The 24,529-nt window shown below is 35.0% G+C and overlaps 1 protein-coding gene across 1 annotated transcript in view; it reads left to right on the top strand.

The window, feature by feature from the left end:
- The window catches only part of LOC128546496 (uracil-DNA glycosylase-like), a 45,320-nt gene extending 23,270 nt beyond the window's left edge, over window positions 1–22,050 (top strand). Inside the window, exons 3-5 of the mRNA XM_053517053.1 lie at window positions 12,096–12,170; window positions 16,365–16,552; window positions 21,583–22,050. Coding sequence (XP_053373028.1) covers window positions 12,096–12,170; window positions 16,365–16,552; window positions 21,583–21,865 — 546 coding nt within the window. The 3' untranslated portion in view covers window positions 21,866–22,050. The remainder of the gene's footprint in view (window positions 1–12,095; window positions 12,171–16,364; window positions 16,553–21,582) is intronic.
- Window positions 22,051–24,529: the final 2,479 nt, after the last annotated feature.

Here is a 24,529-nt window from a genome sequence, read left to right as displayed (position 1 = left end):
CGAACTGACATGACTACATCACCGTTTAAAAAGTATAAGTAGAAAGCAGCTATGGCGTGCCATACGTAACTCAATTTGAAGCATTTCTCTGACTGTTCAGGAGTACCTTGCTTCAAATAGTGTAACACCAAAATGTCATTGCTATCAAATGTAATTACAAAATTTTAAGGAAGAAGGTCCGTAATGACGCTCTGCAATTGTCGTGAGATTAGGAGTTTGTAGGCAATGCGACATTCCCTTGACGTAACGTTAGCTTAATATTGTTGTAGACAATGTAAGCGGATAACTTATGATATTCACATCATTTACAACTAAAACTGTTTACACAACTTGAAAAAGATTGTTGTTGGGGTCTCTCATTTACAATTATCACCTACATTGAGTGCATTCATGAGTGGAAAATATTAATGGTATTGTTTACAATATATAATGCTTAATAACTTCTTTCAGGTCAGTTTTTGGTTTGTTTTTGGAAAGCTTATAATAAAGGGCATATGATTCTCTTATACTCGGATTTTTTCCCACGAGTTTTAGACTCTTGTCTAGTGTAAGATTTTGAATTTACTTAAAGACAAAAGAAAGTTTAGAATAGACTCTTTCAAAGTGTTTAAAATAGACTAAACTTACACTATATACTATTGATTTTATTTACCTGGAATTCCTTAAATCAATGAAAAACTGTTAATACAAGAGTTGTTCATTTTGCTTCAGATATTTTTAGAAAGTCATATTTTAAATACCAAATATTTCTAATTTTGCATGGAGAGGCGGGAAACATGAATATAATTAGTAAGTTGGTTTACTAATCTATCATTTCACACTGAAACAAAACAACTGTTCAAACGAATTACAATCTCCATACTCTGCAGTATGGAAGGGTATTTAAGTAAAAAATCCATTCATGTAAATGACTTATTCTTACATGTAAATTACATTGATACAATGGTAAATTAATATTCTAATATTCTTTGTCCCAATTTCTAATTTCTATGTCCCATTTTCTAATTTGTTTGTATGGAAAAGATAATCAATAGTGTAAAACATAACATTTTTGTCACAAAAATTCCTGCATGAAAAATGGATTTTACATATTTTGTTTTGTTTAAATTGTTAATGCTGAAGTTCTAATTTTTCTACGCCGTATTTCTTTCTCTAAAGCCTAATTTGCTAATCAATAACTGTAAATTTCATAATACACTTTACAAGTGTTTTATCAAGTCTCGGTAGCCTAGTGGTAGAGCGTCCGCTTCGAGTGCGGGAGGTCGTGGGTTCGATCCCCGGCCGCGTCATACCGAAGACGTAAAAATGGTACTAGCAGCTTCCTCGCTTGGCGTTCAGCATTAAGGGGATAGTGCTAGGACTGGTCAGCCCGGTGTCAGTATAATGTTACTGGGTGGGATATCATGCCACGTGTCTACGGCGTGATATTCCAGTGAGGCAGCACTATAAAGTTGGGCATTGTGCTCATTGCTACAAGTAGACGCCGTCGTTTATATGACTAAAAAATTGTTAAAAAAGACGTTTAACCCGAACACACACACACATACAAAGTCTCAACATTCGTATATTTTTCATTCAGAAAGTATTTTTTGTACTTTCAAACTTAGAAGTTATAATAGGAAACTTGTCTCGTACGCATTTAAAAGTTACAATCTGAAAAATAGAATTTATAAGGGTACCAGTGATATTGGTATCCAGCTACATAGAAATTATAACAAAGAAGGAACCAGAAATACCGTTCCCTTTAAAGACAGAGGGCGCTTCAATGGGCTATTCCAGAAAATATCCACGCCCACTGGAAGGCATGTCAGCCGACAAATACCCCCCTTGGACTCACCCCTAAAACACCCCCTTGGATAAGCGTAAGTAGGGGAAACACCCCCTGGACAAAGTAATTTGACACGGTGTACCCCCTGGACAACCTATGGAAGGCATTTTTCCGAAAATACACCTGAAAGCCATCGTGAAAGACCCCACTGGACCGCACCCTGACAACTATGGAAGGCATTTTTCTGAAAAACACCCCTGGAACAAGCCATCTCAAGCCCCACTGGACAGACACCCCTGGACAACCTATGGAAGGCATTTTTCCTGAAAAACACCCCATGGACAAGCATGCTCCAAAGACCCGCAGACACTGGACAACCTATGGAAGGCATTTTTTCTCTGAAAAACACCCCCAGACAAGCTGTTCAAACAGACCACCCTGGAAACCTAATGGAAGGCATTTTTTCTGAAAAACACCCCATACGGAAAGCTTCCGACCCCCCCCTTAAACAGACACCCCTGAAAACCTATATGGAAGGCATTTTTCCTGAAAAACACCCATAGGACAAGCGTTTCCAGAGACGCACCTGGACAGACACCCCCTGAACAACGTATATGGAAGGCATTTTTTCTGGGAAATACCCCTGGACAAGCCGTCTCAAAAGACCCACTGGACAAGCTATGGAAGGCATTTTTTTCTGAACCGTCCCCCTCCCCACCCACAGGACAAACTTTCTCTAAAGATCCCCCCTGGACAGACACCCCATGGACAACCTATGGAAGGCAATTTTTCTGGAAAATATCCCCCTACACAAGCCATCTCAAAAGATCCCCACCCCTTGAACAACCTATATGGAAGGCATTTTTACTTAAATAACTTATATTACAAAGTCCTACGTTTTTCATAAAAAGGAATAAGAAATTTATACACGGAATATTGGAAGTTAAAACAATCACATTTACGAGTTATTTCAAAATAAGTAAAATACATTTTACAAGTAAGAATTTTAATGTCCAATTGTTATAATTTACACAACAAGAGTGATTTTTATAAGAACAATTTACAAACGGGAACATAGAATAATTAATGACGGACATTCACAGTATAAGTTACATAATAAATGTGATTTTTTATACAAACAAATTAGAAAATGGGACATAGAAATTAGAAATTGGGACAAAGAATATTAGAATATCAATTTACCATAGTATCAATGTAATTTACATGCAAGAATAAGTCATTTACATGAATGGATGTTTTACTTAAATGCCCTTCCATACTGCAGCGTTCACCTCTTTGATATATCGACTGCGTAAGTGCGTGAAACTCAAGCGCGAACACAGCCACTTGTGGTCAGGAACCCCCACCTACTCCCACTGTCATCCGCCCCTGCCAAAGGTTAGCGAATATTTTGTAGCATTTTAACACGTACTGCACATAGGTGACGATCATAAAACGCATTTTTACCATTTCAGCATGTTTAAAACAGCATTTTTCACCATCAATGCTCCTAAAATAAGAAGACTTGCAATTGTGTTCATGTAAAAGTTTAATCGGCTATTGTTTTCTAGTGATAGATTCTTTTATCTCCTCCAATACTGAAGAGCTGAATATAGTGATAGATTCTTTTATTTCCTCCAATACTGAAGACCATTCTTCTTCTTTTAGGAGCATTGATAGTGAAAAATGCTTTTTTGAAACACGCTGAAACTGTAAAAAATGCGTTTTATGATCGTCACCTATGTGCAATACATGTTACAATGCTACAAAATATTCGCTAACCCTGAGGACAGTGGGGTGGGTGGGAATTGCTGACCACAAGTGTCTGTGAGCGCGAATACTTTGAAGTGATAAACTTTGTTTGAATTTTGTACACAAACTGTGTATCATATTCCAGCACGATTGTCATTATCTTTAGAATGGCCCTCGTAACATATGTAGCACCCATAAATGAATAAAATCAAGAAATAAAATGGGTAGTAATCAATGATGTACGTCAGCTGAAAGGTGCTGTGCTATAATTGATGAGGAACAAAGATAATCAAAAATATTATACTGTTATTGATAAGAGGACAGGTCTGAAACAGTCCCTGACAAATGCTTGCTACATTTAAAACTTGTTTTCAAGTATTATAAGGTCTTTTTTGACACATTCCTTGAATACTGAAAATAGTCATACAATATAGAAATCTTGAGACTATTTAATCCAGTGAAGCCCTTTGCAATGTTCTTGGGCATTTTAAGGTTATTGTTCATACAAGAGGAATAGAAATTTTCATTCAAATTTGTCAGAAGGATAATGCTATTGAAACAGTTCTACGAGATGCTGGAGAAAAAAACGCCAGCCCACTTTTTATGGAAAATACATTGATTTAACATGACCTGTATTAGAAAAATTTTACGCAGACTGGATAGATTGCATTGGACACTGTTTGTATTGATTTTCCTAATGAACGTTTCGTGGAATAATCGGTCATGGACGGAGAATTACGGAAAAGATTTAAGGTATAAGACCCGTAATAGAGCACCTCCTTTTTGAAGAGTATTCAATTCCTACAATACACCTACTTTGACTGAAATTTTTCAGGGGGCGTAGGTTCAAGCCCCACTGGGACCAAATTTTTCCCCTTATTTTCCTTTTTTTCTAGTAAGTTTTTACTTTTTCGAGACTTATTATTGATTTATTGTACAAAAATGGAAATTTTTTATTTGATATGCAATTTCTTGCTGTTCAAAATGAATTTACCTCTGAAACAGAATGGGGTAGATTTAGACATCTTTAAAAATACTGAGTTACATGCGGTTTAAGTTCTATATTTTGCCTTTACTCTTTAGATTACATATTGTGGAAGAAACGTACGTAGGTTTTACTTCTGCCCCAAGATTATTTTTGAATGAAGTGAGCAAAATTTAAAACAGTCCCACAGGACTCGACCATAATTTTTCAATGTTGGAGTTAGAATTCTGTCTCATTAAATCCGTTTACTTGAGGCACCCTAGAAACAAAATGATATTGACAGTTTTATTTTGTGTTTTATTATTGTTTACCAATAGTTTGGTGTTTCTTTTATTAAAATTAATGGTATAATGAATTCTCTGCAAATGTTTTGGACAGTGGCCATCACTTTGCAATTTGTCTCTACTTGAGCTTGAGGAAATACCATAAATTATACAAAATTTATAAAAAACGGCACGGTAAAAGTTGTTTAAAATTTGCAACACAATGCAAAACACAGTCAACTTTAAGAATATACCTAGCATATACCATTTTCTTAAACATTACTATTAGGGGTCCAATAGTTTAAAACTGATGCCTATTTTTCGGCATTAGCTGTATAACATGGATTTTAGTAAAGGCGGTTGATTTTTTTTGAAAACAGGAAAAGTTACGTTATAAATATGGGATTTAAGCATCTTTCAGTGGACATTTTATGCTAAGGGAATTGTGAATCACTAATTTTATGGGTAAAAAGCGGAATAGGGAAAATGTTTCACCAGGAGATGTTGTTTCGTCGGTTGAGAAACCTCTGACACAGGCAAAGCCAAAACGAACAAAGAAAAACAAAATGGCGGCAAACGCGTCTCCTGAGAATATTAGCGCTACACCTATACCTACAGGTAACATACAGCCTAGTCGGCCAGGCCACACGCCTTATGTTCTGCAGTCAGTTTTGCCGCAGATGTTTTCACAATCAGTTTTCACCTTTTACGAACACTGTAACTGCCCAGGCTAATTCTGGGTCCCCAGTATTCTCTCAACAACTACCCCAGAGTGTCACAAATACTGACCCGTTGAATATGATCATACAAAAACTGGAGCATATTGACATTAAATTAAATCAGCTAGACAAAATACAGTTAGATATAAAGGACATAACGGTACGTTTAGATTGTATGGACAAGAAAATATGCGACATTGAAAAAAGCCAGACATTCCTTTGTGATCAATATGAAACGCTTTCCTCGTGCACCAGTGCTAACAAAGAAAATGTTGATCATATACAGGGTGTGCTCAAACGTCTCACTGATGAAAACACGAAGTTAAACAAAGCAAACGTATCATTTTCTGAAGCAATCATTGACTTAAAATGTCGCTCCATGAGAGATAACTTGATGTTTTTTGGTCTTTCTGAACAGCCACTTTTATCCACGATGGAGACAAAAAGCGTTCATGCAAATCATTTGTTTTCTTCTGCTGTCAAATCTGGTGATGTTGTACAGTCACAGTCCGAGCATCCGTCCCAGTCCGTCGAGTCCGATGTTAACCCAGCATCTCAGCATCATACAGAAATGGGAATTTCATCCGAGACACTGTCTGAAAACCAAATACCGCTTCCACCCTTTAAAACGGAGAGCAGTGTGGACTGTGTAAATAAAGTGCACAAATTCTGTGAGACTGTCTTAAACATAAAAAATGCCAAAGATAAAATCAAAATAACTAGAGAACTAGAACGTCGACGTGCCTTAATACCAGAAATGATTAAGGCCCGCAAGGAAGGCAAACCAGCTACACTTGTGAGAGACAAGCTCTACATTAACAATAAAATATATAATCCTGAATATCCCACGTCCCCAACTGTATAGGATCAGCCAGAAAAGTATGAACTGAAAATCGTTTCCTGGAATATTGAAGGTCTTAATAAATGTTTTAGTGATGAAGATTTTTTGAACTTTGTATATGCGTATGATATTGTTTTTATCAGTGAATCGTGGCAACGCAAAAATGATGACTTTAAACTTAATGGGTATGAGACTGTTACTATACCGCGGCCAGAATCGATGATGGGTAGATGTAAAAGGGGGCATGGAGGAGTTTATTTATTTTACAAGGAAACAATTAAATCCGGTGTTACCATTGTTGAAACTGACAAAAATGGATTTATATGGATAAAATTATGTAAAACATTTTTCAATACTGAACATGACATTTTCATATGTTTTGTATATATTCCTCCTCAAAATTCTGTGTACTTTAATATGCATGATACTGGATTCTTTGAAACACTAGAGTCTGATATAAGAAACTATTCACAATATGGTAAAGTTTCAGTAATTTGTGATTTGAATGCAAGGTGTGGCAATAAATCTGATATTATTGAATCTGTTAATCATTTTGATAAGTATATTTCTGTAATAGAAAAAGATGAAATGAATATTAAAACGTCTGATTTACCAGTGAGGAATAGTATGGACACTGTCGTAAACTCATCTGGCATTAAATTGCTTGACATTTGTATAAGCACTGATCTCAAAATTGTAAATGGTAGAATGGGACAGGATGCCGGTATTGGGCAATACACTTTTATGTCTGGTAACGGTAACAGTGTAATCGATTATGTATTGTTATCATATGGCCTATTTCCCATTGTTAGTAATTTTGTTATTCACGATATGCATTCGTTCTCACCTCACGCACCTATAAGTATTGGATTATTTTTAAAATGTGATCAGAATAAAGAAAACGGTGGTTTTGTTCCTACAAAGACATTGTTATGGAATAATGATACTTCCCATTTGTATACTGATGCATTGAATTGTGAATTACTCAATATCGAGTCAGTTGTTGATGATATAATTACAGAAGGCACTAGTTTAGATCAGGGTATTGAAAATATATCGAATATATTATATAGCAAAGCTTTCGAAATTTTTGGTAGGTCAAATAATAAAAGAAATGTATCCAATAATAAAAGTAGGAAGTTTAAAAGTCCTTGGTATGATAGTAACTGTGAGACTGCTCGCCGTGAATTGAAGCGTGCAAACAAATTGTATAGGAAAGACCAATCGGCCAATAACGGTGAATTGTTGATTACTAAACGAAGGTTGTTTAGAATAGCGAAACGGAGATCACGGGCTAAATTTAATCTCGAGCAGAGGAAAAAATTACATAGTTTTGCTACAGACCAGCCTCAAAGTTTTGGTCAGAAATTAAAAAAAATAGGAAAAAACATAAAACTAATTCTATCTCGCCTGAAGAATTTTACGATTATTTTAAATCACTATATGCAAATCACAATGTTTATACGAGTGATTATGTAGAAGAAAAATTATCACGTAATGATTTTAATGTTAACAATGTTGAACAGTTAGACGTTGATTTTACTGTTGATGAAGTTGTTAAGGCAATATCATCATTAAAAAGAGGTAAAAGTGGGGGAGAAGATAATTTGATCCCTGAAATGTTTATTGAATGTAAGCATGCTTTTTCACCTATATTGTGTAAACTTTTTAATTTCATTTTCTCATCTGGAGTTTATCCTCAGACATGGTCTAGAGGTATTATTGTACCTATTCCGAAAAAGGGAAGCTTGAACGATGTAAATAACTATAGAGGGATAACTCTTACTAGCATCTTTTCTAAGATATTTTCAATTACTCGATACACGAATACGTAAGTGGGCTGATGATAATGATATTATCTCTGATAATCAATTTGGCTTTAGAAAGGGAAAATCTACAGTTGATTGCATATTTGTTTTAAATTCTATTATCAATAAAATAATTAAACATGACAAAAGAAAAGTGTACTCAGCATTTGTTGATTCTAAAAAGGCGTTCGACTTAGTCTATAGAAATGGTATATGGTTTAAAATAATAGAATATGGAGTTTCATCTAAGGTTGTAAAAATGCTACAAAGCATGTATAATAGTGTAAAATTATGTGTAAGAGTAAATGGATCGCTTACTGATTATTTTGATTGTTATGTGGGTGTTAAACAAGGGGAACCACTCTCCCTCTACTATTTGTACTATTCGTTAATGATATGTATGAACAATTGCACAATGATACAATTGATGTTTTCACACTTGATGAATTACAGATATTTCTGTTATTGTTTGCTGATGATACTGTTCTTTTTTCATATTCTAAAGAAGGGTTACAAATACTCTTAAACAAATTATATCGGTATTGCAGAGAGTGGGGTTTAACAGTAAATGTTGACAAAACTGTTGCAATGGTATTCAAGCTGGGAAACAGACTTGAGAATGTTGAGCTATATTACAACAACCAAGTGTTGAAGGTGGTACAAAAGTTTACTTATCTAGGTGTTACGTTGTCATCAAACGGAAGTTTTTATCAAGCTCAGAAGGCATTAGCTCACCAAGCAACTAAAGCATTATATTCACTTAATTCACTATTTGATATCGTTAGTCTTGATGTTACAGAAAAAATTAAGCTATTTGATGCAATGATATTGCCATATTAACATATGGATGTGAAATCTGGGGTTTCCATAGTGGTCCAGATATAGAGCGTGTCTATCTTAAATTTTTAAAACAAATTTTGGATGTACGACAAACAGACTACGAATATTGCTGTTTATGGGGAATTTGGAAAAATGCCTTTATCTATCATTCGTAAAATAAGAATTATAAAATTTTGGGCTAGAATAATGAAAACCCCTGGTACTCTTTTGTACAAAATGTTGTACTTAACAGATGATCGTGGAAACATTGTTAATTCTTGGTCATTAAATGTTAAGAGATTACTATGTGAACTTGGATTCCAGTTTCTATGGGATAGTAATTCAGTAAGCAATTCACAAATAGATAACGTTATACAACGAATAAAAGATCAATATGTGCAACAATGGTTTGCTGACTTAAGAATTTCTAGAAAACTTGAAACTTATAGAGAATTTAAAACAGAGTTTAATACTGAAAAATATTTGAACTACGTTACAAGTATTAAACAAAGAAATGCATTGTCAAGATTTAGATGTTCTGCACATAGATTAGCTATTGAAGAAGGTCGATTTAGAAATATAGATAGAAACCTTAGACTTTGTTCAAAATGCAATATGCAAGTTGTTGAATCAGAGTACCATTTTTTATTGATATGTCCGTATTACTCAGAACTGAGAACTTTGTATTTACCTAGATACTATTATACTTGGCCAAATTTGAATAAGTTTAGAAATATAATGAAATCTTCCAAGAAAAGTATTCTGGTTAAATTAGCCAGATTTATCTATCTTGCAATGGTTAAGAGAGATTCCGCAAATTGAGATCTTTGATAGTTATATTTTGTAAACTTGTAATTCTTGTTTTATCACTGTATGTTTGTTCTCATACCATACATATATCATACTTTTCTATATGTGTGTTTGTATTTATGTTAGTATTAAACCGCCAAATATGTGACTTGGCGATGGACATGTATATGTTTAAGCCAATAAACTTTTTGACTTGAAAAAAAAAAAAAAAAAAAAAGTAAACGGGACATGGAACAGGTGCGCGCTGAGAAGATAAACCACTTAAATTATTAAGCCATAGTCTTAAATGACATTGAATATCGGAAGGCAATATTAAATGGAAGATATTTAGTGGTTTTGTTAGTAATACCAAAACTCAAATTATTTATTCTAATTTTAAAGTTTTTAGTAATTTATCACCGCTTGCATCGAAAGTAAACCAGACGAGTGAGTGGTGGCTGGTTCTAAGTGTAGAGTCGGTGAAGTCGGTTTCGGACTGTACGCGGTTTCGCACACAAGGCAAATTCATGTTCTTCGTGAAAATGAAGCTGAAAATTTAACAATTTTTGTTGTTGATATTTTCACGAAACTATGTTATTCCCTACATAATTTGGCACCAGGGGTCTTTCCCCACTGCACTTGAGCCTCGCTCTGATAAGTGCAGACGAAAACAATAACAACACGAATAGTGGCCAGTAGGTCGTCTGAAAAACCTTAAATTTCATAAAATAATGACTATGCAAACAACAACAATGTGCAAATTGAATTAAAAAATAACTATTCCATCATATGTTATGAAAGTATTTAACTATTACTTTAAACGAAAAAGATTTAAACACCAAATCTGCAAATGTTTGAATTTTTGCTTTAAGATTTTTTTTAACTGCGAACTAAATCAAGTAATTAGAGTTTTTGGGGTCAGTAGCGATTTAAAAGCTAAGGTTTTATTTTCATTTCAAGTATTCAGCTGGGTTACTTATGGGGGAATCTGACCAAACCCTAAATTATTTCAGAATAACTCATTTCGACATTCTATCACTGAAAGGAAAACTATTGATCATTTAAATTTGCTGCTTAGTTGAACTATTTGCAAATGAATGTGTTCATACATGCACATCCAAATCTTTTCTGTCTGTACATCCTGTTTAATCATGAATTTTTCATGCGCCAAACATTATTACCTCTACGCCGTTTGTCTTTTAAAGACATTTCTTGTTAGAAATATTTTCCGCGCTTATAATTGCATAAGATAGCAAAAAACATGAATATATTTCTGAGATGAGTATCATTGTTTTCTTTCCGTATTTTGAATACATCAGTGAAGCGGGTCTCAACAATCCGACAATGGTACGGAAATTTATTAGATCCATATAAGTGTCGTGTCATTGCGCGACTGGCCCTTATAGGACTCCATACTATCGTTATGACTGGAAAATATTTTTTATTGTCTGCCCATTTGAAATAGCCTTGTCTTCAAATCAGTGGATTAAGTTGCGGAAGTCGGGTCCATTTAAGGTTTTATTTCCATGGTCCCTATTTAATTAAATTTCTTAAAATTAGCAACATTATAATGTTGGTGACAACTATCTGTCTGCAAAGGTAAACCCATTATCATGTCTGTATTTATGAAGAAAATCTAAAAAGAACCTACTTTTGTCGGCACTTGATCGTCGGCGTTTGTAAAGTGTTTTGTCTATGTCCATGTTTTATTAGAAGAATTATAAAAGCTATAGCTTTGAAACTGTGTACACTAATTTGTCATTATTAGATGAGTTATTTCTTGAATACTACAAAGGCTATAGCTTTGAAACTTCCCATACTCCTTGTTTACCATTACTCATTACTCCCTCTTGTATTCTGTTGGAATAAGGCCTAACTATAATACTATTTGTTTCCCCTCAACACAACCGACCGCCAGCGAAAATATTTTATACACGTTTTATCTTGAATATTAAAAACATTTTGTTGAAAATTATCCAAATCGAAAAGTTTTTTTTTCAAATTTAAGGAGAAGTTTAATGTTAAGCAGGATATTTTAACATAAATGCCTTTTTACTACCATTGGTGTTCTTTAGAAAGTTGAATGACAGGAATAAATCGAAATCGTCATATCTGTACAGTTGTTTATCATTGGTAGGCGAGTACTAGGGTACGACTCTTGCATGCATATTCATCAAAACAGTTAGCCTTTTAAAAATATCTTTTGACTGTTTATTTTCTATTTAGGTTTACTTTTCATGAAAATACTATACGAGCTATAGATTTGAAACTTGATATTTTTCCTTGAGCAAGAGCTGGCGATAACAATAACAAATATTTTGATGAATCATTAATTGTTTTTTTCTATGCAGGTCAAAGTTGTTATTCTCGGACAGGATCCATATTGCACTCCGTACTCTGTTCCTGATACTTCCGGAAATACAATAGTAAGAAAGATTTGTTTTTAGTTCCTTTAATTAAATCTACACATTTGGTATGTAATTTGATCTTTTGTCAAAAGAAAAAAAACCCAACTATTTTTATCTCGGTTAAATACTGTATAAAACAAACTTTTTAAAATGTATTATAGTGTGCATTTTCATAGTGTTTTTAAAAATAAATTTTCTGACTTCGAATGAAGTTGATTGCAGTACTGCTGTAGCTTCGAATACGTAATGATGGTATACTAGATTCAAATTTCATATTTGAAAAACATAACAGACACTACCGATAGTTTATATAATAATGTGTTTTAACAGTACTAAGCATTAGCTTAAAATAGTACAAGCAGTATACACGTATGGCTGAACACAGTATAAATGTGTACTACCATAAAGAATGGAAGTTTTTAAGCAATTGACTGATACTGCATTACATTTAATTATGAATGTAGCTCTAAATACACAGTTAATTTATATATTTAGTAAAGTTAAATAAATCGGATGAGGATTTTCTAAATTTGAAGTAAACACGTAAATATGAAATATTGTAGTGGAAACAGTCATTGGATACCTTTAAGCCGTCCGGATAATTGTGCAAAGCATAGTTGTAAATTCATGTACACTAGTGACTAGTGCGCAAATTAAACCCACTAGAGCTAATGCGGCTTAATATATTATGTTATTATTAAGTTATTAAGCATATATCTATTTCGTGAATTTTAACAAAAACATTTGATAATTTTAGGTTTTTATTTATTTATTAATAACTCCCTTACATCTTTAAACAATGTTCCAGCAAATAACTTTTTATTTACACTACAGTAAGTTCTTTGATTTTTATGCCCCCGAAGGTGGGCATATTAAAATCGCACTGTCCGTCCGACCATAACTTTGTAAATTCTTGTCCGAGCTGTAACTCTGCCATCCATGAAGGGATTTTGAAATAGATTAGCATAAATATTTACCTTAATGAGACGACGTTTCATGCGTTAGACACAGACCCCTAGCTCCAATGTTAAGGTCACACTCTTAGAAGTCAAACGTTAATAGGGTCTGTTTCGTGTCCGGTTCGTAACTTAGCCATTCATCAAGGGATTTTGAAATTACTTAGCATAAATGTTTATCATAATTAGACGACGTGTCATGTGCAAGACCCAGACTCCTAGCTCCAAGGTTAAGGTCACACTTAGAGGTCAAATGTAAACAGGGTCTGTTTTTGTGTCCGGTCCATAACTCTGCCATTCATGAAGGGATTTTGAAATATCTTGGCATAAATGTTAATCAGAATCAGAAAATGTGTCATGCGCAAGACCCAGATCCCTAGCTCCAAGGTCAAGGTCATACTTAGAAGTCAAATGTTAATAGGATCTTTTCGTGTCCGGTATGTAACTCTGTCATCCATGAAGGGATTTTGAAACAACTTGGTATAAATGTTTACCATAAAGAGACAATGTGTCACGCGCAAGACCCAGACCCCTAGCTTTAAGATCAAGGTCACACTTAGAAGTCAAGTCAAAGGTTAATAGGGTCTGTTTCATGTCCGGTTCGAAAATCTCCGTTCATCAAGGGATTTAGAAATTACTTGGCATAAATATTTCCCATAACGAGAAAACGTGTCATGCACAACAACCAGACCCATAACTCTAAGGTCAAGGTCACATTTAGAGGTTAAAGATTAACATGTCCGTTCCATAACTCTTCCATCGATGGAGAGATTTTAAAATTACTTGGATTAAACGTTCCCTATATTGAAATGACGTGTCAGACGCAAGACCAAGACCCCTAGCGTCAAGGTCAAGGTCACACTTAGAAGTCAAAGGTTAACATTGTACGTTTCTTGTCCGGTCAATAACTCTGCCATCCATCAAGAGATGTTAAAATTACTTGTCACAATTGTTCCCTATAATGAGTTGGTGTGTCATGCTCAAGAACCAGACCCATAGCTCCAAGGTCAAGGTTACCTTTGGAGAACTTTTTTTTTATCTGGTCACAAAATGATTCATACCTAAACTATTCTGGCATATTTTGCGCAGACAACTGTAGCATTCTTTGGCACACTTCGGGGGCGTTTGTCACTAACAGTGACAGCTCTTGTTTGAGGCTCAATTTTAAATACTTAGTACATTTTGAGAGTTATATATACTTGCATTTTTTCCCTATAAAATGTCAAGGTCAGTAGTGGCTGTTTGTCAAGTTACCTTAAAGACGCACCACAAAATAAGTGTATTCTTTTGTATTTCCATGATGGTAATCATACATTTTTGCATGGAGAAAATGAGAAATAACAAGTATCTAGTTACAAATTGACAGTGACATATATAAGGCTAAGACAATGTGTTTAATGTCTAAATATATTATTAAATTAATGTAGTAGTATGCGCGGTACTATATGTATTAAGGTGAGTTTAGACCACACTTTGTTTCTACAGTGTAAGATAGTTATTATGTTATGTTTATAAAACTATACTTGTGGGTTCGAAACCTCATTTGGGGCGTAGAATTCTTCACGTGAGGAAGCCATCCAGCTGGCTTACGGAAGGTCGGTGGTTCTACCCAGGTGCCCGCTCGTGATGAAATAGTGCACGGAGAGGCACCTGGGGTCTTCCTCCACCATTAAAGCTGGAAAGTCGCCATATGACCTAAAATTGTGTCGGTGCGACGTTAAACCCAACAAAATAAAATAAATAAATAAAACTATACTTAGAAGAGAATGACTGAATAAGTTTGCAGATGAAGTTGTGAAAACAGGGCCTAATTTGTCCACCTGTCATCTTGTAGAAAAGCTGTATTATACCAGTATTACCAGAATTATTTGCATCAAGTTCATGTGGGAGGAAAAATTAGGTCACTAGGTCGTGGTGGGTCTTTAACACTTCAAGTAATTTCTTGAATACCGATGGTTAAAAATAAATACTATAGCCTATTTATTAACGGTTAATGCGAATGCGATAATGTTACACACTGATAGCCACACGAGAACTACATGCAGATATAGACTTGTAATAGTACGCTACTGCGGGGCATGTAAAGTGGTAGTATTGGACTGGGAATTCATGGCATGCAAAAACAAGGATCATAAAACGGCAATGATTGGCTAAAGTATACTCACTTATGCATTTCCGAAGATTTTATGCTTTCATCATTCACTTAAAATATCATAATCAAAGAGATTTACAGTATTCTGTAGAGGTAAATCAATGATGGCTGATTTCTGCCTTTTTGAGCTGTCGTGTTGGCGGGGTGAAGACACGGCAGCAAAACAATACGAACAATTCAGAAAATGTCATTTTGTCGAGTCAGTGAGTGAAGGTATGAGAATATGACAGCGTGACAAGTTAAGTCGCAAGAACAACAATTTTGTACCCGCCAACACGAAAACAAAAAAGGTCGAGTCAGCAATCTTTATTTCTCGTTATTGTGTGTAAAATATGTCTTAGGAATATGTATAACAATTCACTGTACAGTACTCCAATTTCATTGTTGCCTGAAAAATAAAAAGTAGTGGAGAAAAACGACGTTTCATTAAATCATTCCGTCGATGTTTGAAGTGGCGTCCAACTAAATTTCATGACAATCGACATACAAATACTTCAAATCGGATATGTTAAATTTTATCGGCCATAAACAACTTTTTTTTATTGCATTTCGAATACAATAAGACAAGAAAATATTGTTAAGTCGTTAAGATAGCAAATACTAGTAAGTAAAGTATAAGCTCATGTGAGCTTTTGAACCGACTATAGAGTAACATATACTATATGTTAATACAAATGTATAAAGGCGCAATGCTAATGTCGAAATCTAAAATACTATTATGTAATTTAACTAATTTTAAAAGAACATTACATTATGCAACCTCTCTAGGCTAGGATATCACTTAAAGGGGAAAGCACAGAAATTTAAAGTAAAAGAAATAAACGTACAAAACTTATAAAACTAGATCTACAGTTTTCAATATCATGTGAAATGTTTGTGGTTTCAAAACTTTTTGTATACCAATTGAAATAATTGTCAATATTTCTTACAATGTAAAAATCAAAAACAAATAGACAGGTACATAAGCACCGAGTCTACGTGTGTGTTCGAATTAAGCTATTCGCGAGTATGTGTGCGTGCGTGTATGCATATGCATGCTATCTTGATCATCATCATCATCATCATCATCATCATCATCATTGTTATTATCAATATTGATTTTAGTGTATTCCAAAAGCTACAGGACTTGCATTCTCTGTTCCACCTACTATACTGATTGATAAGATTCCTAGGTCGCTGAGAAACATATTCAAGGAAGTGGCAAACAATGGCTTCTCACACCCTAGCAGCGGTTGCTTGGAAGGTTGGGCTAGACAGGGAGTATTGTTGCTGAATTCGGCACTCACTGTGCGGTAAGTTAATGACGGTTTTTGACACCGTTTTCCAACATTTGTTTAAATAAAAACTATGAATTACACAAGTCAGTTATGCAATATAATTATGTTTTTTTTCTTTTTTGTTTGATTTATATAGAACTACATAGATGTAATTACACTAGATGGAAGTTGGTTGTATAGACACTAAATAAATGTCAAACAATATACACCATCAATCACTGCACCACAAGAACAATACAATTGTGTTTGTATAGTGTTGAATTTTCCATCAGAAAGAAATGCGTCATTGTGTTTTTCTGTTCATTAAAGGGCATTCCTCAAGGGGAATACTAAAATAGAAATATTCAAATATGATATAAAGTATATGTAGTTCTAATATAGCATTACATTAAACTACGTGACTAACGCTTTACTTTACAGTTTAAACGAATTTGTTTTTACGAATACAACTCCTGCACTAATAAATAATTATTTTTACCTTTTTAGAATTACATGTAGTTACTTATGAAATTATTTCATATTTCGAAATATCTGACATAAATTTAGAGGCATATCCCTTTATTAATCCGTTTCGCAACCCTAGCTTAGTTCAACTTATTTGCTTTAAAATTATTTAAAGGCTTTTATCACATATATAAAATGTTAGTCGTGAGTGTCTTGGACATAAAAAATATCTGTTACATCTGCGAAAGTGGGAGTGAGATAAAGAAATGTTGTCCGTCCGTCCGTTTGTCCTTTTCTCTGTCCGTCACACTTTATTTGTTTAAACGATTACGTTAAAACCACTGAAAAGAATGGAACGAAACTTGACATAATGGTAGACGGTAATCAGAGGGAATGCAGAGCGGAAGAACCAACACCTATCTTGAAAATATTTTGAATTATCTCGATCCTCTTTCGTAATTTCGTTTCCGTTGTCCGGACGAAACTTTAAGACCGCTGGAGGAAACTATAATAAAGCCAATGGAAATAGAACAAACTGCAGAGCAAATGAACCATAACTCTGTTTTGAATAATTTTCGAATTATCTCCCTTTTGTATTTATTTGTTTCATTTAAAAAATCACTTTATTACATCTTGATGAAAATTCAACTGTAGTATTATTCACAATTCAGAATATTAATTAAACTTTTCATTTTCACACACAAAGTATATCTTCTATTGTTGACTAACACCGCCCAGAGGGATGAACGATGTGAATGTGCTGTCCCAGATGTGCGATAGATTGAAACGACCGGATGTAAATCGCTTCCTTCATCCCTCCCTCTTTCAAACCACGAGGGGTCCCGGTATGCCTAGTCGTGCATAACTTAAGTATGATTTTTTTACCGAGTCACGGCCCTTTGAATGTCGAACATAAATTCTACTTAGAGGTTCGGTCTGGTAGTCATAAAATTATGTTTCTGCATCTCTTCCTAAATCGCTGGTCGGATTTTAATATAACTTCACAGCGCTGATTTGAATAGTAGCGTAGTTATGTGAAGTTGGTAATGAATTGTGCTTTTTGGGTTGATTTGTCAGTTTATCAGACGTGAGTTGAGCATTCACTAAAAGTGAGTTGAACATTAACAAGAAGTGAGATGTTCATTCGCAAGAAAGCAGTTGAACATTTGTTTAAAGTGAGTTATACATTCGTTAGAAAGGAGCTGAACATTCAACAAAAAGGAGATGAATTCGTCAAAAAGGATTTCAACATTCGTCAAAATGGATTTGAACATTCGCCGAAAAGGGTTTGAACAATCGACAGAAAAGAGTTGAACAGTCGAACTTCCGACGGAGAGGTGTTGGACAATTGTCAAAAAAGAATGGGACATTTATTAGGAAGGAGTTGAACATTCGCTAAAAAGGAGTTGAACATTCGCCAGAACTGAGTTGAACAGTCGTCATAAAGGAGTTGAACATTCGTTATAATGGAGCTTATCATTCCTCAGAAAGGAGGTTATCATTCGCTAAAAAATGTTATACATTCGCCAGGATCGAGTTGAACTTTTGTCATAAAGAAATTGAACATTTGCCAGAAAGGAATTTAACGTTTGCTAAAAAAGGAGTCGAACATTCGCCAGAAAAGTGTCAAACATGTTGAACATCAGAATTAGTTCTCTTTAAGGTTTAGCAGTATATCACAAAACCACAGAAATCTTTAGTAAACAAACTACATCTTTATAAACAACCCATCTGTCCAATACATTTTTACCGTTCTGTCCCGTAGAATTGGATACTTAAAATATTCTAAAAGAGTTGTCCCACTTTAAAAAAGAATGCCATTTGTAAAGAAATAAATGTAAACAATTATCAAAAGCAATGCTTAACCTAGTTATGTAAAGTTTAAGCACTCGTACATTGTTGCAAATGCATCAAAACGAAGACATGTAACAGCTTTTTTAAAATGAAGGCCCCTTCATGCAGTCCCTTTCCGAAATTCAATAAATATATGAGTAATTGACAATGGTTTTGTAGAATAATATAACTGTTTTATATGCTGTTTAATTTTCATGTAAAACAATTCTTTCTTTCTATGATTTGGTGATGTTCGTACTTTCTTCTCCGAAACATGGACCTAACTCTTAAAGGAGATGGGATATATATCAGAAAGGGCGAACGTTCAAACCACTTTAAGCGAATATTCAGCGCACAGCGCACAACTCACTGCCAGCTTCACACACTTTTTATCGTCGGCACAAACATATGTATAGGATATAAAATCTGGAAAGTAGATTCCTCGGAAGCACCGAGAACAAGACAAAAAGTGAAAATTACAGACTCGGTTTGATTGAGTCTGTTCATGAGCAGTAATGGAAAATGCAACGCTGCCCACGCCCACTAGCACCGGCTTAAGCAGTATTCAATCTTCAAATCTAAATGAGTTGAAATCAATGATCCCGAAGGACCAGAAGATATAACAACACTGAGATGAAGTCGGGGCGACTTTGTAAGGCCGCCACACAGCACTTAACACCCGCTGTTGTGAAGTAAATAAAATCTGGAAAGTAGATCCCTCAGAAGCACCGAGAACAAGACAAAAAGTGAAAATTGCAGACTCGGTTTGATTGAGTCTGTTCATGAGCAGTAATGGAAAATGCGATGCTGCCCATGCCCCCTAGCACTGGCTTAAGCAGTATTCAATCTTCAAATCTAAATGAGTTGAAATCAATGATCCTTATATATAGGAGTCATATTACGGGCGGTCTGGCGGTCAGTTGTTTTCATTTAGACGGAAACTACCTCCATAATTATAAAGGGATTCCAGTGAAACTTCAAACATATGACTTATCATGAAGTGCAGAAGTATGTGACACTGCTTAGCATTAGTTGGTGCATTGCAGAGTTAAGCACTTTTGAGCTTAGACAAACTGTACACTGTCGTGATTGTTGCATGGAACTTTGTCGCGAAGGCTCGTTCCACCGTAACGGTTTTAAAATGATTACAGTGAAAGTTCATACCTATGATAACCACGTATAGATGTGACACATTTAAGGGTCAGTTTAGCCATTGTAAAGTTATGCGCAATATAGGCCTACACTGGTATTATTGGTGCATAGTACTTTATACACGATGTGCGTTTCAAATATGGTTTTATGGTGTTGGGGCGTCTGCTAAGGAACTGCAGGATGTTTGTGGCAAGAACTACTTAGTACACAATTTTAAATGGATTGCAAAGAAACTTGATAACTGTGTTTTGATGTGCGTGACAGATTTATGTAGGATGAGATAAGGCAGGACAGAGTAATGTACACTTAGACATAATGTGTTATTGTGTCTTCTGTTTATTATTTGTACTGTCAGCCAGTGTAATATACGAAATGCACAATCGTACAATCATTTCCAGGGACAACTGGTATTCAGAGGTTCAACATAACATTACAATGCTTCGTGCACATTAAATGGAATTACAAAAAAGCCGGGTGAACGTGTCAGGCCCTCTATTTATCAAATTACCAGATGTAAGATATGTCGTGGATCTGACACAAAAATATTAGAGTAAAAATTCATGTGACAGATACGACCTTCGTCTAATTTTTAACGGCTTAAATAATTTGACAAATGAATGGTAGTCGGTTCCATTTGTATTTAAGAGATTCTAATATGGCTAGGTACAGTTTCAGTAAGAACAAGAGATGTTAGAAGAACATGCATGCCCCCCAAACCACCAACCCACCTTCGTGGTCAGTCAGTAATGGGAGTGACGAAAAATACCGAGCAATTAACGAGAAACCATTTCGAGGCTCAAAATGACCCTGACCTTGATGTTGCATCTACTGCCTTGACAAAAGATGTTTGGAAAATTTTTAATCGCACATACAGACGGGCAGTCGGTTATTGCAGTGGAGTTAGTCCCAACACTGCCAACCATGTTATAAGTTATTTGTATAACTCACTTACAACTCACTTACACAAGTCTGATGTACGAAAGTGAAAATAGCAACCGACCGTCCGACATGTGCAAGGTAAGATGCCCCCGCTTCTTCGGAGTGGGGTATGGGGCATAAGGGACATTTGCACTTTAAGCCTAATCATCCTACCAAGTTCGAAGGGGTTGGGTCAAGTGCTTTTCAAGAGGTCATGCAGAAATGTTCAGGTCCCTATGACCTTGACCTCAGACTTATTGACCCCCAAAACAATAGGAGTCATCTACTACTTTTTAAGCCAAATCATGCTATGAAGTTTGAAGTTTCTGGATCAAATGGTTCTCAAGTTATTGAGTGGAAACCGTGTTCAAGGTTCAGGTGTAATTCCAATCATGCTACCTAGTTTGAATGTTTTGGGTCAAGTAGTTCTCAAGTAATTGAGCGTAAACAGTTCGCTCTACCGACAGACAGACATGCCGACCGACCGACATGTGCAAGGCAATATGCCCCCGCTACTTCGAAGGGGGGCATAAAAATATGAAACCATCCAATCAGGTTTTATTCAGTTTTCTCAAAAGTACTGCACTTCAATTGGTTCTGAAATATAAGTAGTCATTCATGTTCTTGCAAATATGTCACGTCTGTTTAAAAATGTTACAATTCTGAAGTGTTACTAAGCGAATATATTAAATTTTCAGACAAGGGGTGCAAAATTCCCATGCACAGGCTTGGAAGACATATACTGACAACATCATCAAAATGGTTAGTGCCACGAATAGCCATGTCGTCTTCATGTTATGGGGAAACTTTGCGAAAAAAAAAGGACCTTTGATCGAGCAGGCCAATTCAAGGCACACGATACTAGTGGCAGGACATCCATCGCCGCTTTCTGAGAGATATTTCACGGGCTGTAGACATTTTGCACAATGTAATATCGCATTAAGCCTGCACGGCCAGGATCCTATTAACTGGTCAGTTTAAAATGAAACTTTAAAAGCAAAGATCGACCTACTTGCTTGAAACAGTTTTGAGAGAAAAGACATGCAAACCTTTCACTTTTACAGTTAGACTTTCATCACAAACATTTTAATCGGCTGCATTAATTGAGGCCCCAATGTATTCTAATATAACTAAAATAATAAGCATCTGAAAAATTGGGAATAAGATATCGTGTTTAAATATTTATCTATACAAACAGAATAAAACCCTGAAAAGTTAAAACCTTCTAATAATCCTGAATGGAAAAACGACTCCGATTAGTTTTAAATATAACATTATTTTACTTTATCATATCAAGAAAATGAAAATAATAATAACATACAGATTGATACATGTACATTAATTTTCTGAAATACTGTAAATGTTGTGAAAGGGTGCTAAACTCAAACAAATTAATTATCTGAGAAATGAAAAATGATTATCATTATGTACATTGAGTATAGAAAATTCAAATATATCACCAAGATTTATTAATCAAAGGCCTGAAGTGCCTGAGAGTCGGCTAATGATTGATGTACTGGTAGTATAGTCTACCAGTTTCAGTTTGTTTTTAGTTTTTTTCCCGACTGAACAGAGATTTTGTTACAATAGATGAAATTAACATTCAATCGATGCCTAGTAAAACTTTGATGACATTATACAAGTATTTAAACCCAGTATATTTCTCTAAAATTCAAGAGTGGTTCGCAAAAATAAAAATGTTGAAAGTACAAACTACAATTGTACAGCTGACACTAAGATACTGCCCATGACTATATATATTTTTCCAGTAAACATTTGCCTCCGGCATTACCAAAACAGGCAATTATCGGCTGGTATATATTCGCACATGATAAAATTTGAATATGACAATTTATATATTGAAATTCATAAGTTATAGCGCGGATTGTCACATACAATTTGTAACAGATGGACGAAAGAACTGTTCAGATATTTTACAGATAACTGGCCTGGCGATAACCGTGTCACACGCTAGGTATTGTTCAATCATATTATAAGTGATGTGAATTTAAAGTATACTTACTTTTGCGTTTAAAGATATGTAAATGTTGCTGAGTGTCAATATATAGTGTCATGAATGTTTACACTGACAGGAAAATTGCGCATTCGAAACTAAGGGAAATTACACGGACTAGCTACCAATTTCGGAAAAGATAACCGATATTAATCAATGCAGTTATTTTTTAGTTAAAACCATCATTTATTCTATTTCAGACCTGTTAACCCCTTCAAAACCATGTCAGTAGTCCCCAAGTCCATGCACTTTCAATTATTCATTTTGATTCGTGTAGACAGACAGGCCCAGACTGGGCTGATAAATGTTTGAGCCATTTTTACGTGGTCGGTAGCAGGGTGGGTGTGGGGAGGGGTGTTGCTTCCCGCTTTTGACTGCAGTCAGATTTTGAAATGAGCATTGTGGCAGGTGGCAAAAGGGCAAATGTATCAAACTGTAAAGTGGCAATATGGGGGGAGGGTGTGGGAGGATAACCCCTCCTGCAAGTAGGATTTGGGGTATCACCACAAGAAAATTTTGAAAATGTAGACCCTTGATACAGCCTTTGGTGCGATTTCTAACTGAAAATTTTATGTTTCACTTTCTAAATATAACCTAGATTCTTTTTAGTATTACAATATCCAAAGTATGAATGACTGTCACTTCATATTTTTACTTTCAGGTCATGCCTCAGGACTAGAATATAAGTCTGATATAGATTCTATGTATGTGTTATAAAAATAAATTCTAGAATCATTTCTGTTACAATAATATCTATCATGTCTGTTACTTGAATGTTAAAATTTCATAACACAGCTCGATATTTACCCAAAATATTATATCCGGATACGATTACACTTTTCTTTATACCGCCAAAATCTCTAGTGTCAACAATATGTTTTACAAATTGTGATGACACGAAGACAGTTTAGCAGCAATTGGCAGTATCTGACATTGAAGTTTACGGTGATATTACCTCTTATATAAATCATTTCATAAAAACATTGTTTCGTTTCGTCAAAGCAGTCGAACATAGAAGATCTACTTTCGATTTCAAAAACTACAAGAAAATACAATTTAATGTTTCACCAATTTGTTTATTTCTCGAAAAATAAGAAATAAAATCATTTTTAAAATCAGTAGTAATTAAACAAACCAGTAAGAGCTTCTTTTCCCGATAATTTATCCGCTTACTGACTGCAAAATTCAACCCTGTGTGAAATGCAGAATGGGTGACGGTTTCATTTTTTTGCGACCTGAATCGTAAGCAAATTATCCGAACAAGTCAAAATTCCAGAAAGGTTACGATTTAGAACGAAGTTGTATGTAGACGTTTGCATTTTTCGCCACTCGCGATTTTGCATAATTTTGATCTGCCCGATCTCCGTAGTCATGATTTTTTCGGTGGAACGAAGTCCGTATTTTCAAGCGCAAATTCGTAGAAGCGTTGTTATAAACAGGTCACGTGTGTTCGCCGACAAGTGCCCAAAATGTAATTAGGATTCATCCGCGAAGTCTCGCGGAAGAATTAACGTACTGCACATATCTTATTCGGACCATTTAAAATGAAGCTGTCATAATTTAATTTCACCGATGTGGTAAACTCTTTGATAAGAGACATTCCAATGCTTTCAGAGGTACCCGACTAAATA

This window comes from Mercenaria mercenaria, chromosome 11, assembly GCF_021730395.1.
Source record: "Mercenaria mercenaria strain notata chromosome 11, MADL_Memer_1, whole genome shotgun sequence".
Classification (NCBI taxonomy): Eukaryota; Metazoa; Mollusca; class Bivalvia; order Venerida; family Veneridae; genus Mercenaria; species Mercenaria mercenaria.
This window is presented reverse-complemented; position numbering and strand designations above follow the sequence as displayed.